General features: G+C 38.6%; 1 protein-coding gene across 4 annotated transcripts in view; it reads left to right on the top strand.

Moving 5' to 3' along the window:
* edem1 (ER degradation enhancer, mannosidase alpha-like 1) overlaps nt 1-13,323 on the top strand; it is a 34,771-nt gene that overhangs the window by 5,628 nt on the left and 15,820 nt on the right. For all 4 annotated transcript variants that reach the window (XR_008724746.1, XR_008724745.1, XM_055647734.1 and 1 more), the window contains exons 3-8: nt 5,457-5,560; nt 6,839-7,010; nt 7,747-7,930; nt 9,357-9,531; nt 11,456-11,576; nt 11,670-11,840. Coding sequence is in view for 2 of the 4 variants with exons in the window: in XM_055647734.1 (XP_055503709.1) it covers nt 5,457-5,560; nt 6,839-7,010; nt 7,747-7,930; nt 9,357-9,531; nt 11,456-11,576; nt 11,670-11,840 (927 nt within the window). In the remaining 2 variants the exon portion in view is untranslated. The remainder of the gene's footprint in view (nt 1-5,456; nt 5,561-6,838; nt 7,011-7,746; nt 7,931-9,356; nt 9,532-11,455; nt 11,577-11,669; nt 11,841-13,323) is intronic.

Here is a 13,323-nt window from a genome sequence, read left to right as displayed (position 1 = left end):
CAGGGGGGCTGACAATCCCCCCGAAGCGGGAGCTTAATCGCCTTGACGCGGAGGGCCCGAACACCGCCGGCTACGGGAGTCAAGATCGTCCTGTCAACAGAGGGCTCGAGGCCCCTGACCGAGGAAGAACAAAAGGAAGAGATTTGAACTTTATTTCGCCTTTCATCACAGTGAGGAATGTGTAGGAGTCACTGTGGTGGATGTTCATGTTAAAATGTGTTTTTGAGTGATCTGTTGCTTTTAATTGTATGACTGACCTGGCCAGTGAAATTCCTCGTATGTTGCAAAACGTACTTGGCGAATAAAGTGTGACTGATAAGTACATGGTGCAAGCCATAATGGTTGGGTGGAGCAAAAACGCACCAGTTTAGGTCTTACAGAAAGGAAAAATCGCAGAGTTGACCTTTATCTGTTCATTAAATTAATTTAACTTCTTAGAATTTCTAGGTTTGTATCAATATGTGAGTTAATCTCAATACGGCCATTTAGTACTGATAATTAATGTTAAAAAGACTATAATTTCATATTTTGTTCTGCAATATTTGATGCCAAGAAATGGAATGATTGCAAACCTGGTGCATTTTACAGGAGCTATTGATTATTGTAAGGGTTCTAAATATTTTCTTTACCAGTAGTTATAATGGTAGTATTTTTGCTATGACTCATTCATATTCCTGTTGAACCTGTAGATGTTGAATATTTAGGGTTATTACAAAATATTATAAGATTAGGAGCAACTTCAGTAAATTAACCATATGTATGCTTGGATATGCATGGATATTTATCAGTTGGAAATTGACTATGAAACTGGTGTATATGTTTAGCTCTATTTTATGATAGACTCTTTATCCGACTGCAGTAACTAATTTTTGTTATCCTATCCTCCCAGTTTCGGCTGCAAGGCAAGTGGTTTATATTTCTGACTTCAGCTGCTTTACAGAGCAGATCTGAGAATTGACACCATAGTCTTGAATCAGCATGGTTGTAATGTCTGGTATGAACAACTGAGCAACTTTCAACTGTAAGACAGTATGTGGGAAGATGCACCTGGAAATTGACATGGCGACTATTAAAAGCAGTTTTTCTGGACCTGTTTTATTTTCGAATCTTTCACATAGAAATCCCCAATAAAAATATATTTGCCTAGATGGAATTTTTCTCCAGTCAATAACCCAGCTAACCTTTTTTTTAACTTGTAATATTTAGACCTGTCTGCAATGTTATACAATGTTTCCTGAAAACATGGACGATTCCATAATTGTTTGTATTCAATCTATGATCATCTGTTGATACATTAATTGCAAGCATAAAGTGCTTTCTGAAATGTGAACAAATTATGGAACACGTTGGAAGCGTACAAATCAGATAGTATCTGTGAAGAGAGCAGAGGTAATGTTTTGGGCTGACGATCTTTCATCACGTTTGATGCTCTTGTTATGTGATAGCAACACCACCAGGTGTACAATAGTTTAAAAAAAGATCAAAGTTGGGAAAGAGAAGTTAATCCATGACATCTGCCACATTGGCAATTGGAAACTGCCCATTTCAGCGTGGCAATGGGTGATTGATTTTAAACTGCTTTGGAATTGTGCAGATAAACAATTGTGATCTATTAAACTAATTACATAGAGTACACTTTCATTTAAGTATAATCAGACTTTTCTATCACCATGGGTTCTTTATTCTGTATCTCTGCTGAAACTGCATTGCTTAAGTAATACCCTGATACTTGTTCAATGATTTAATTCTTACACCCATAAAATAAGTTTGTGGCATTCTCAATGTCTGACGACTGAAGTGTTTGCTGAGTTTGTACTCAGTGCCGCACCCATTGTGATGCGATTGGTTCTTTTTGGGATCAACAATTTTCTTTCATTATACTAAACTCCTGCAACTGATCATTAATTATTTTTTCTAAATGTTTTTTTGTCATTTATCTTATCGGGGATACATAAGAATAAAGAGCCTTTAATTTTTGTCTTTTTTAACTTAAATTTTGATAGCTTTGGTTATGATTTCATGATGAAGTTGAAATGTAAATTTTCATGGAACTACCGTCAATTTTTTCAATAGAAACATCATAGGTGAAACTCATTAATCTACATTTGTGTACAAAGAAAAAAATTGCCAGGGCTACCCATCATGCTTCTTCAATGATGTGACACCAATATCTTGGATTTTTTTTTTCTTTTTGTGTCTTTCTTGGGTTGTAGGATTGCTTTCAAATTGATGCAGTGACCATCAGATTGGAGAGCCAAAGGGGGGAATAACTGACCACGATAGTTATATTGTGATGCCTGGTAATCCAGCTTACTGGAGTGGCAGGGCTCCAACCTGAGCATTAGAAGCAGCCGGTTAGTGAGCAGCAGCGGTTGAGGGTAAGTGTCTACCTGAGGCCTCGGCAAATTACTGGTGATTAGTGTGAAGGGAGATTTACTATATAAAGATTTGTTGGGATTCTAATCTGCAATGTGTAGAATAAATCGCTTTATTTATTGGATGTAGTTTTTTAGTGGGGTAAATTTACCTAGAACCGTTGTCAGGAACCAAATAAAATGTCATCACATTTTATTTCAGCAGTCCTATGCCAGAGTATGTGCAGTGTTATGGAGAAATGCTAGTTCGAAAAGGCCTAAACGGTTTCAGCGGATGGTTTGAGCTGCAACAGCTTGAATTTGGAATATGCAAATAGGCATTGTTTCAACTGTTTTGCGTTTTCACAACCTAAGAATTAATTATACAGTTGAAGTACAATCACCGTTGAACATGGCCAGTTTGTGCACAGCTAACTACTACAAACGACATTGGACCCATTTATTAATGTAAAGTTGCCCAATGATTACCTTTACTTATTATACTAAATGGTCTAATGTCGTTTGTAGTAGTTTGCTGTGCACCGGCTGCAGGATATGCAGGATCCCAGTTGGCCTTCCAAAGTGCCATGTGATCTTTTTTTCTCCACCTGAAAGATCAAAGGGGGACTTTTTTTGCCATGTCTACCAGATTTAGGATCGGCTTCCTCCCTGCTGTTATCAGATTCTTGAATGGACCTCTCAATGCTAATTCTTGGTTTTTGGATCTGCCTTGTTATGCCCATGTCCCCTTTTTTCTATTCACAATTCCTCTGTAGCTATGACACAAATCTTCCGCACTGTTAATTTTCTCTTTTACACCACCTGTACATATATAGGTGTGATTGCCCGAATAGCTGTCAAAACAACGTTTTTCACAAAGTATCTCAGTACACATGCTAATAAATCAATACCATCTGATGGTGGTAATCTCGAGTGGACCCTAGATTTAGGTGAAGAGGTTATGACTTAGAAGTGAATCAGCAGCCATCTGATTCAGTGATTCAGAAGTTTGTATGTCACTCTGGTGGCGGAGTTTGGCGGGGAGGAGGATATGGTGTGGTCAAGCCTTACATTTTGGTAAGTAAAGGTGCTGATGGCAACTAATCTCCAAACACTTTCTATTTACTTCCTGATCTGTTTCTCAAATGTGAGGCAGTCACCTGAGAGATAAGGCTGTGTCAGGCAAATAACTGCAAAGGAACCAAGATAGAAAATTGCATCTTTTATAACTGAAGATGACAGTTCTGAAATCTGGTTCTACTATTTTAAAATTTAATGTGAAAGAGAAACTTGTGAAAGAGTAATATGTTGTGTCTCAACATAATTGACCAGAAATCCTCCACAGGTAAAATGGTTAACATTTAACTAATGTGTCAAAGTATGTCTTGCTTTTTAAATGTTTATGTTTAGATGTTGATCACACACCTGAGGTTTGCTTTTTAAGTTTCTAAAATTTGTACTTGCTTATTACAATCATAACTCTTCCTAACTGGTGGTTGTCATTAACATAGCTTATTTTCATATCATAGCTGAACATGCAAAGTTCATGGCTTTGGTGATTTTGAGTTATTGAAAATATTAATCCTTAGTTGGGACTCCCCCATAGAGTTGGATTGTTTTGGATTACGTATGACATTGATGAGACAGGGCTGCCTAGGTTAAATTTCTCCACATTTCATCTGATATTAAAGCCACCTGCAAGAAAATATGGCAATTAGATTTTTCATCGTTTTTTTAAATTTATGAATTTCACAACGTGAATTTGTCATTGCAGAGCTGAGAAGTCTGCGACAGAAAGCAAAATAGACAAGTTAATTTGCGTTAGGTTAATTTGAAACTTCATTTTGGTGTAGCAATGGTGAAAATTGCAGAAGTGGTTAATGTAATGCTCATAGCAATGTCTGTATAATGACTCAAAGTATCTTTTTTATTTATTGATAAATTGATATAAAATAACCTTAATCTCTGCACTTAAGGTATCCGTTTACTGTTTATGCAAAGTCCTGTAACTAACTATTTCTGTTTTGTTCCCACCTACCAGTGTGCATTTGAACCATATAAATTCTCTGATATTTATAATATTGAAATTTGAAACTGGATGTCTGCAGTACCACTCTGATAATTGGAAGATGTTTGAGTGGCTTCCCTTTTTTATTTATCTAGTTTTTCTTTGACAGCATGTTTAGGATGGCCATCTCACGGTGGGGATTGAAAACAAAAGCAAACCTATATCTTTCTATCCCCGGATGTGTTAACATTTATGAAGTCCTCTGCCTCCAAAACAAGCATTTGTGTATTCTTCATTTAATGTTTTTGCTTTCATATCCTCACCTGTGGGCTTAGAGGTTAAAGCTGTATTTATTATACTTTGTGAATTCAGAATTTGATTAGTTTTATACTTTCTCCTGGAAATGCCAAGCACAATGTTAAATTGGATTTAAATCCAAGGAAACGAGTTGATCAATGGAAATTTGTGGCTGCGATAAATTGCTGGCATAATCAGCAGGGAGCTGGCAGCATCCCTGGAGAACATGGATAGGCGACATTTTGGGTCGGAATCCTTCTTCAGACTGAAATGCCCTCCCCAAAACAGTCTATCCATGTTCTCTGGGGTTGCACCTTGACCCGCTGAGTTACTCCAGCATTGTGTATCCTCTCTCTTTGGTGAACCAGCATCTGCAGTTTTTTGTAACTACTGTTGAAATTTATGGCTATATCTTTTGAATTGTCCTGAAAATTCTTGGTAATAGAAAAGGTTGTTTTGGTGCACATTTTCAATTCCTGGTTGTAAAGGGCAATATGAATATGAATATGCCATTTATTGTCACTATACATGTACAGTGAAACTGAAAGCTGCTCGTACTCAGTGCATACATACAATTTAGCACAAAAAACAAGAAACAGAAAAAACAAAAAACAGAAAGGAGATGGGGGGGGGAATAGGTGCACAAATTCTGCGGCGCTACATACATATATACAGATGGAAGTCCTTGGAAGTCCTATTTTGAGAATTTGGATACTCATTGGATACAATTTTTATTTAAGACTTCCTTAGTTAAGAATGCATTTTTTTAACATCAAACTTTTATTTTCACTTTGTAGGTTTTGGGCAATGCTTCAGAGTTCAAAAGAGCAGTGAAGCTTGTAATTACCACAGTCTCCTTTAATAAAGATTCAACCGTGCAAGTCTTTGAAGCAACGATCAGGTGAGCCACAAATCTTTTAATCCCTACATTTTAAATCTTAACATTTCAATTGACCAAACATTTGTTTGGAGAGCAAGTTCCAGTTCAATGTAAATTTAAAAACCTTTTTTATGATTTCATTATAAAGTTTCATTTTATGCCCTCTAATTCTAGTTTCCCCAACATAAGGAGTAGATTTGCTATCTTATGCAGTGAATTAAATTGAGTTATTTTAAAAGATTTTATTCTATTAGGTTACTGCTGAATCACTGCATATTGTTGAATGCAAACCAAATTGGTATTCCCTATTTTGAGAATTTGCCATAATGTAATTTGGAGTCAGGAGCCACCAGCCGGGAGCTAGGGCGTATTGCGTTCGGGAACCAGTCCTCCCCTGTGACGACGTGCACCCCCACCTGTTAAACTCTACCCCCTCGCTCTCTGCCCCCCCAGCTCCCACTTTGCCCCCCTCCCGCCCCCTCTCTGCCAGGAGCGAGGGAGTATTGCTTTCGGGAATGCATGCAGGTACAGCAGGCAATGAAGAAAGCGAATGGCATGTTGGCCTTTATAACACGAGGAGTCGAGTATAGGAGCAAAGAGGCCCTTCTGCAGTTGTACAGGGCACTAGTGAGACCACACCTGGAGTATTGTGTGCAGTTTTGGTCCCCTAATTTGTGGAAGAACATTCTTGCTATTGAGGGACTGCAGCTTAGGTTACAAGTTAATAATACCTGGGATGGCGGGACTGTCATATGCTGAGAGAATGGAGCGGCTGGGCTTGTACACTCTGGAGTTTGGTAGGATGAGAGGAGATCTTATTGAAACATATAAGATTGTTAAGGGTTTGGACACGCTAGAGGCAGGAAACGTGTTCCCGATGTTGGGTGAGTCCAGAACCAGGGGCCACAGTTTAAGAATAAGGGGTTAGACATTTAAAACGGAGACGAAGAAACACTTTTTCCTCACCGAGAGTGGTGAGTCTGTGGAATTCTCTGCCTCAGAGGGCGGTGGAGGCCGGTTCTCTGGATACATTCAAGAGAGAGCTAGATAGGACTCTTAAAGATAGCGGAGTCAGTGGATATGGGGAGAAGGCAGGAACGGGATACTGAGTGGGGATGATCAGCCAATTGTTGGAAGGGAATTTCCCTCATCAAACATCCTTCTGTAGTGATAAATATTCATAATTTTTTGTTTAAATTTTAATCTTGATTACAAGCACAAGGTAACATTGACCTATCTCCCCATTTCCTCATAACTCTTATTTTTGGCATTGTTTTAACAATATGGTTGTTAAACTAGGATTTTAGGAAGCCTGCTTTCTGCTCACATGATCATAATGGATCCTGCTCAGCCATTTGGAAACATGGCTCCAGAGGGTTACGATGATGAGTTGCTTCACCTAGCTCGTGATTTGGCTGTGAGATTGTTGCCAGCGTTTGAAAACACCAAAACTGGCATTCCTCATCCAAGGGTATGTGACATGCTTCATTTATAAATGGTGTGTTTGTTAGAACTGCTAAAAGCTGTAAAACTAAAGGGCTTATGGATTTATTGAGTACAAATATGTTGAGATGCTGTATTGGTTGCACTTGGAATATGAGCTTTTTTTTTCAATATTAGATGCCACCGAGGTCAGATTGACAAAACCACGACTTGACAATCTTGATTTTTGTTTGTTGGGTGGTGAAAATAGTTGGATTAGAGAACAGAAATGAAGACAAGTTATAGAGAGCTTGTAAATTACTGGAACAACCCTTCAAAGAACTGACGTGGCTTTTGGACATCATTATCGTTTTTTAGATTGACTCAAGAAAGATGCTTAAAGTTACTATTTCACAAAATGAGGCGATCCTGCGTTTAATATAACTATAATACAGGATGAAGAGAACAAAAATATCTGTAATGTTTAGAACTGTGCTGATTTTGACAGTGAAGTGAAGGCTCTATCTACCTTTAGATATAAAAAAAGAGCAGGTTGATGGTCGAAGTTTGGAGCGAGAGAGAGAAAAAAAACAGACAGTAACATTAAAACATTATCTACTGCGGATAATAACTAACTAATATTTTCAGTCTTTGTTTTCATTTCCAATTTTACCCAGATGCAGATTAAAAAAAATTTTTTAAAACGTTTTCTTGATTTAATTTATGTTTCATCTTGGTAAAGAGTAATTTAGTGTTTTTTTTCCTTTAAAAAAAAAATGATTTAGGTGAATCTAAAGAAGGGAGTGCCTTCTACTTGTCTTAATGAAACATGCACTGCTGGAGCTGGTTCTCTGCTTGTGGAGTTTGGAATCCTCAGTCGCCTCATTGGGGATTCTACATTTGAGTGGGTAGCTCGCCAAGCAGTGAGAGCTCTCTGGAAGCTGAGAAGTGATGAGACGGGACTCCTAGGTATGTAATGCATTACCTGCAAAACTGCAATATCTTCATTATATAAATCAAAATAAATGCTAGTCTAATACAACATTTTTGTCAATCTTTCTAAATGTGGAACTGTTTTAGAATCAAATTGCTGTTTGTGCAGGGGATTAAAGGACTGTTTGGCATCTTTTCATTGTTTGAATACCAGAAGTGACTGAGCAATTTTTAAGGATCACCTTTTTTAATGTGTCAGTTGCATTGTTGACTTCGGCAGCAAATTAAGGCTGGTGGATGCTAATAACTACATTTAAGAATAAACTATAGTGTTAATAAAAAGTGATAACCATTTTATCTTGTTACAGTATCAATTATCAATATTTTTTGCGTATATGCATTTGTGATGCGCTTAAGATTATTTTTTTTAAACCTTCTTTAATTGGAAATTATTCTACAGAATGCAAGTTTCAGTCTGGAGAGCTCTTTTTGTTTACACCCTTTTCAGGCCTCTTTTCCACCATTTGCTACTGCTGTTGCCACCCAAAACTGGCTTAGAAATCTAATTGAGTGCTTCCTACACTTTTGTCATGTTTATTTGTGTTGTACTGCCTTGTTGCCATCCAGGTCTTTTTCACTCCTGTTCATATAGGATCTTCTGCAGTAAGTAAGTCACCGTCTACCTTAGCCAAGGTCTGTTTGATTACCGGTTGGTAATCCATATCCAAACAAAATAGATTGACTCTGTGTCCCCTTAATGTTCCACTGCTTGGCAGAACGGAGCTGTTTTTGAGAATATGCACAGCCTAAGAGAGAGGCAGAGAATCATCGTAAAATACTATTTACATTGGCGAGACCAAGCATGGACTTGGCAACCGTTTCATTGAATACTTGACTATGTCCACCAAGACCTGTTGGAGTTCCAGGTTTCTAACCATTTTAATTTCCCTTCCCATACCAATCTTTCTGTCCTTGCCCTCCACCATTGCCAGAGTTAAGCCACAAGCAAACTGGAAGAATAGCACCTCCTATTCCACTTAATATATTTCACTAAGGATAGTTTGCTAAACAATACACTAAAAATGAGAATAATAAACAAGCATACCTTGGGAAGGATGAGACCAGCATTGTATAAGGATTATTGCGCTCAGTTCTCAGAGACCTTGAAACTGAATGAGTACATATAACAGAAAGAGGAATAAGACAATACATACAATCCTTACGACATTCAGTCGCGTCATTTGATTGAATTGATATTGACTATTTCTGTAGTTTACTTTTGTCTAAGGCTCTATTTCATAACCAAGTTGGTGTTAGCTCTACATAGGTCATGTAGCATGGCCAGTAATCTTTTAAGATCTCAGGTGCGCCATCCTGTGGAATTGTTATATATTTTTTGTATCTATTTAGATATGTATACTTGAATACCTTGACATTCAGTTTGCTGTCATCTTTTACACAGGGAATGTGGTAAATATTCAGACTGGACAATGGGTTGGGAAACAGAGTGGCTTGGGAGCAGGAATGGACTCTTTCTATGAGTATCTTCTGAAATCCTACATATTGTTTGGAGAAAGCGAAGACCTGGAGATGTTTAATGCTGCATATGAGAGCATTCAAAATCATCTGAGAAGAGGGTAGGATATCCCATGTATTCTGAGCGTTTTGGGGACAATTACTGTTTTGCTGCAAGAAATCTTGATTTGAATATTTTTAATTTTATGCATAAAATGTGATAACAGATTGTTCATAACAGATTTCACTGCAGTAGTAATTCATGTTATAATAATTCATGTTATATCTGCAAATTTTCTTGAATTTTATTGGTTCACTAGACCAAGTGGGACCCGCTGGGTCCCTGTCACATGGGAGGCCTGGTCCCCCAACGCAACCCGTTCCCCAACACAATGTTCCACCACTCGCCCATTCCCCCAAAGCAACCCGTTCCTCCAAAGCAGTATTGCACCGCTCACCCATAGCCCCCAACCGTGCACTCGCGCACACACACACACACACACACACACACACACACACACACACACACACACACACACACACACACACACACACACACACACACACACACACGCGATGTGAGTTTTAGTAATATTGGTTCATTATGAGAACGGTGATGAAAGCAGAATCAGTACAAAAACTTCACTGATCTACCCATGTTCCATACATCGTGGAATGGCACTGGATCCCTTTGTACTACAACCTTTACTAGTCCCTTAAGTAACTTAAAATGTTTTTCCTGTTCATTGTGCATATAATCATTCTCCCATGTTACTCTGGATTCATGCCAATCTGCTTAACGTGCCTATACTGATGAGGCATGGTTTCCTTTTCACAGTCTGCAGGCTTTGTGGCATCTGCGATGGCTTGCACTACCTTTTAATACATTTTGTTGAAAGGACCTGAGGACCTATTTCTGATCATTAGTCACTCCACTGTTAACAGTCTGCTAATCTATTCCTGCTGTCTAATTTGTGTCTTTTCCCTAATCCTCTATCTCCGCGAATTGGGTAAATCCTCCTGTGTAAACTTGTCATTCACCTCTTCAAATGAAAGCAAGTCCTGGACTGTATGTGAGATGGTGCCATATCAATGACAGATAATAACAGTTCTTGTTATTGGACTCCCAAGTGAGGCCCCGTCTTGCTCGAATCTCTTAGCATTACACTGAGACAGAGGTATTTAAAAATGCTAGTCATTTTCAATAAACATTCATCCCCAGTTTTTCCTGATGTTGAAGCCTGTCAGGATCTCTGCACAACAATATCTGAGACCTGGCTTCCTGATTTGTATGTGGTTTCTTAGGGCAACACAGTGGTGCAGCTGGTAGAGCTGCTGTTTCCCATCACCAGAAACCTGGGTTTGGTCCTGATGGGTTCTCCCTGTGACCGTGACGGTTTCCGCCCACATTCCAAAGATGTGTGGGTTTGTAGGTTAATTGGTCAGTATGTGTGCAGGGAGTGGATGTGAAAATGGAATAATATAGAACTAGTGTGAATGCATGATTGATGGTTAGTGTGGACTGATCTGTGGGCCATGCTTTCTCTTTCAATCAATCAATCAATTCTTAAACATTAACATGATCCATTAGCAGTATTTTCAGGGACCAGTTGTGACTTCAGATGGAATAATAAATTAGCAATTTATTTGAATCCCAAATGTTCATTCGCCTAGAATGGACTAGGCTGAGGGGGGCCTAAACAGGTATGCAAAAATTATGAGGAACAAAGATGGGATTGATAGTAGATTTAGACTACCTCGTGATTTTGCTGTTCAATGCGTGCTATATTTACAACTTTGGTCTTTAGATCAGAATGTGCCAATCCGCCATTTTTGTCTCCGTTTTTCAAAGTATACAAAAAATTACTGCATGATATATTGCTGATCTACCCATGTGATGAGCTAATGTAGCTGCCTGTGCTGATATTTGATGAAGTGGTCATATTTATTTGCACAATGAAACATTTGAAACAAAATGCTCCAGCTTTAGTTTGACAACTGATAGATTGCAGTTTTAAATTTGTATCAATATTTCTGAACATACAGGCGTGAAGCGTGTAATGAGGGAGAGGGAGATCCTCCGCTTTATGTTAATGTGAATATGCTGAACGGCCAACTGATGAATACATGGATTGATTCACTACAGGCCTTTTTCCCCGGTCTTCAGGTATATGTATTACTTACAAAATGTCCATTCTTCGAGACATTTTATAATTTTTCAAAGTATGGATTTTTAAATCTAAAGATTTTTTTATTTTAGGTTTTGACAGGTGATGTAGAAGATGCTATTTGCCTTCATGCATTCTATTATGCCATATGGAAACGGTACGGGGCTCTTCCAGAACGATATAACTGGCAGCTTCAAGCACCTGATATAATGTTTTACCCACTGAGGCCTGAATTAGTTGAGTCGACTTATCTATTGTATCAGGTACGATACCAGTAATGTAATATTACTTCATAGTGATTAACCAGAATTCCTTTGGTCTGTTCAAAATCCCCTTTATGATCACCGGTTATGCCATGTCAAATCTCACCTCGCTCCTTAGAACTTTCTGTTTGACTGAGTATAATAAAATTGCTCCTATACAGAGCAGTATTTGGGCTTCATTTTAACGTTAGCCCAATAGTGTTGAATGTACTCCAGCACGGGAGATCTTTAACAACAAGTGGACCCGCTGAAATCCTGGGCAATCAAGTTTTCTCTCATTGTCTCAAAGTAGTTTCCTATGAAACATCCTTCTCTCATCTTCAGAAGAAGAGAACAATAACAATGGCCTGCACTTGAAAATCTACTTTTACTGACCTGTGCAAGCTATACCAAACAAAATCACATTTGACACCAAACCATTTCAGGACAAGAAGCTAGATCAGAGGTAGGTTTGAAAGAGTGTATTAAAGGAGGAGCAATGAGTTTAATAGAGTGGTTTAGGAAGGGAATTGTAGCCTTTCGAGCTGAGAGTTAAAATCAATGCTTTTTTGTAGACACAAGGATGCCAGTATGCATATCATTCATTGATGCCTATGGTGGATCGTCATCCTTATACAGTGGCTTGCAAAAGTATTCATACCCCTTGAACTTTTCCACATTTTGTCACGTTACAACCACAAACGTAAATGTATTTTATTGGGATTTTATGTGATAGACCAACACAAAGTGGTGCATAATTGTGAAGTGGAAGGAAAATGATACATGGTTTTCAAATTGTTTTACAAATAAAAAACTGAAAAGTGTGACGTGCAAAAGTACTCAGACCCCCTGAGTCAATACTTTGTAGAACCACCTTCCGCTGCAATTACAGCTGCAAGTCTTTTGGAGTATGTCTCTACCAGCTTTGCACATCTAGATACTGAAATTTTTGCCCATTCTTCTTTGCAAAATAGCTCAAGCTCAGTCAGATTGGATGGAGAGCGTCTGTGAACAGCAATTTTCAAGTCTTGCCAGAGATTCTCAATAGGATTTAGGTCTGGACTTTGACTGGGCCATTCTAACACATGAATATGCTTTGATCTAAACCATTCCATTGTAGCTCTGGTTGTATGTTTAGGGTCGTTGTCCTGCTGGAAGGTGAACCTCCGCCCCAGTCTCAAGTCTTTTGCAGACTCTAACAGGTTCTCTTCCAAGATTGCCCTGTATTTGGCTCCATCCATCTTCCCATCAACTCTGACCAGCTTCCCTGTCCCTGCTGAAGAAAAGCATCCCCACAGCATGATGCTGCCACCACCATGTTTCACAGTGGGGATGGTGTGTTCAGGGTGATGTGCAGTGTTTTCCGCCACACATAGCGTTTTGCATTTAGGCCAAAAACTTCAATTTTGGTCTCATCTGACCAGAGCACCCTCCTCCACATGTTTGCTGTCTCCCCCACATGGTTTGTGGCAAACTGCAAACGGGACTTCTTATGGCTTTTTTT

Source organism: Leucoraja erinacea, chromosome 16 (assembly GCF_028641065.1).
Source record: "Leucoraja erinacea ecotype New England chromosome 16, Leri_hhj_1, whole genome shotgun sequence".
Lineage (NCBI taxonomy): Eukaryota > Metazoa > Chordata > Chondrichthyes > Rajiformes > Rajidae > Leucoraja > Leucoraja erinaceus.
The sequence above is the reverse complement of the archived record's forward strand: the minus strand, read 5'-3'. Positions and strand labels throughout refer to the sequence as shown.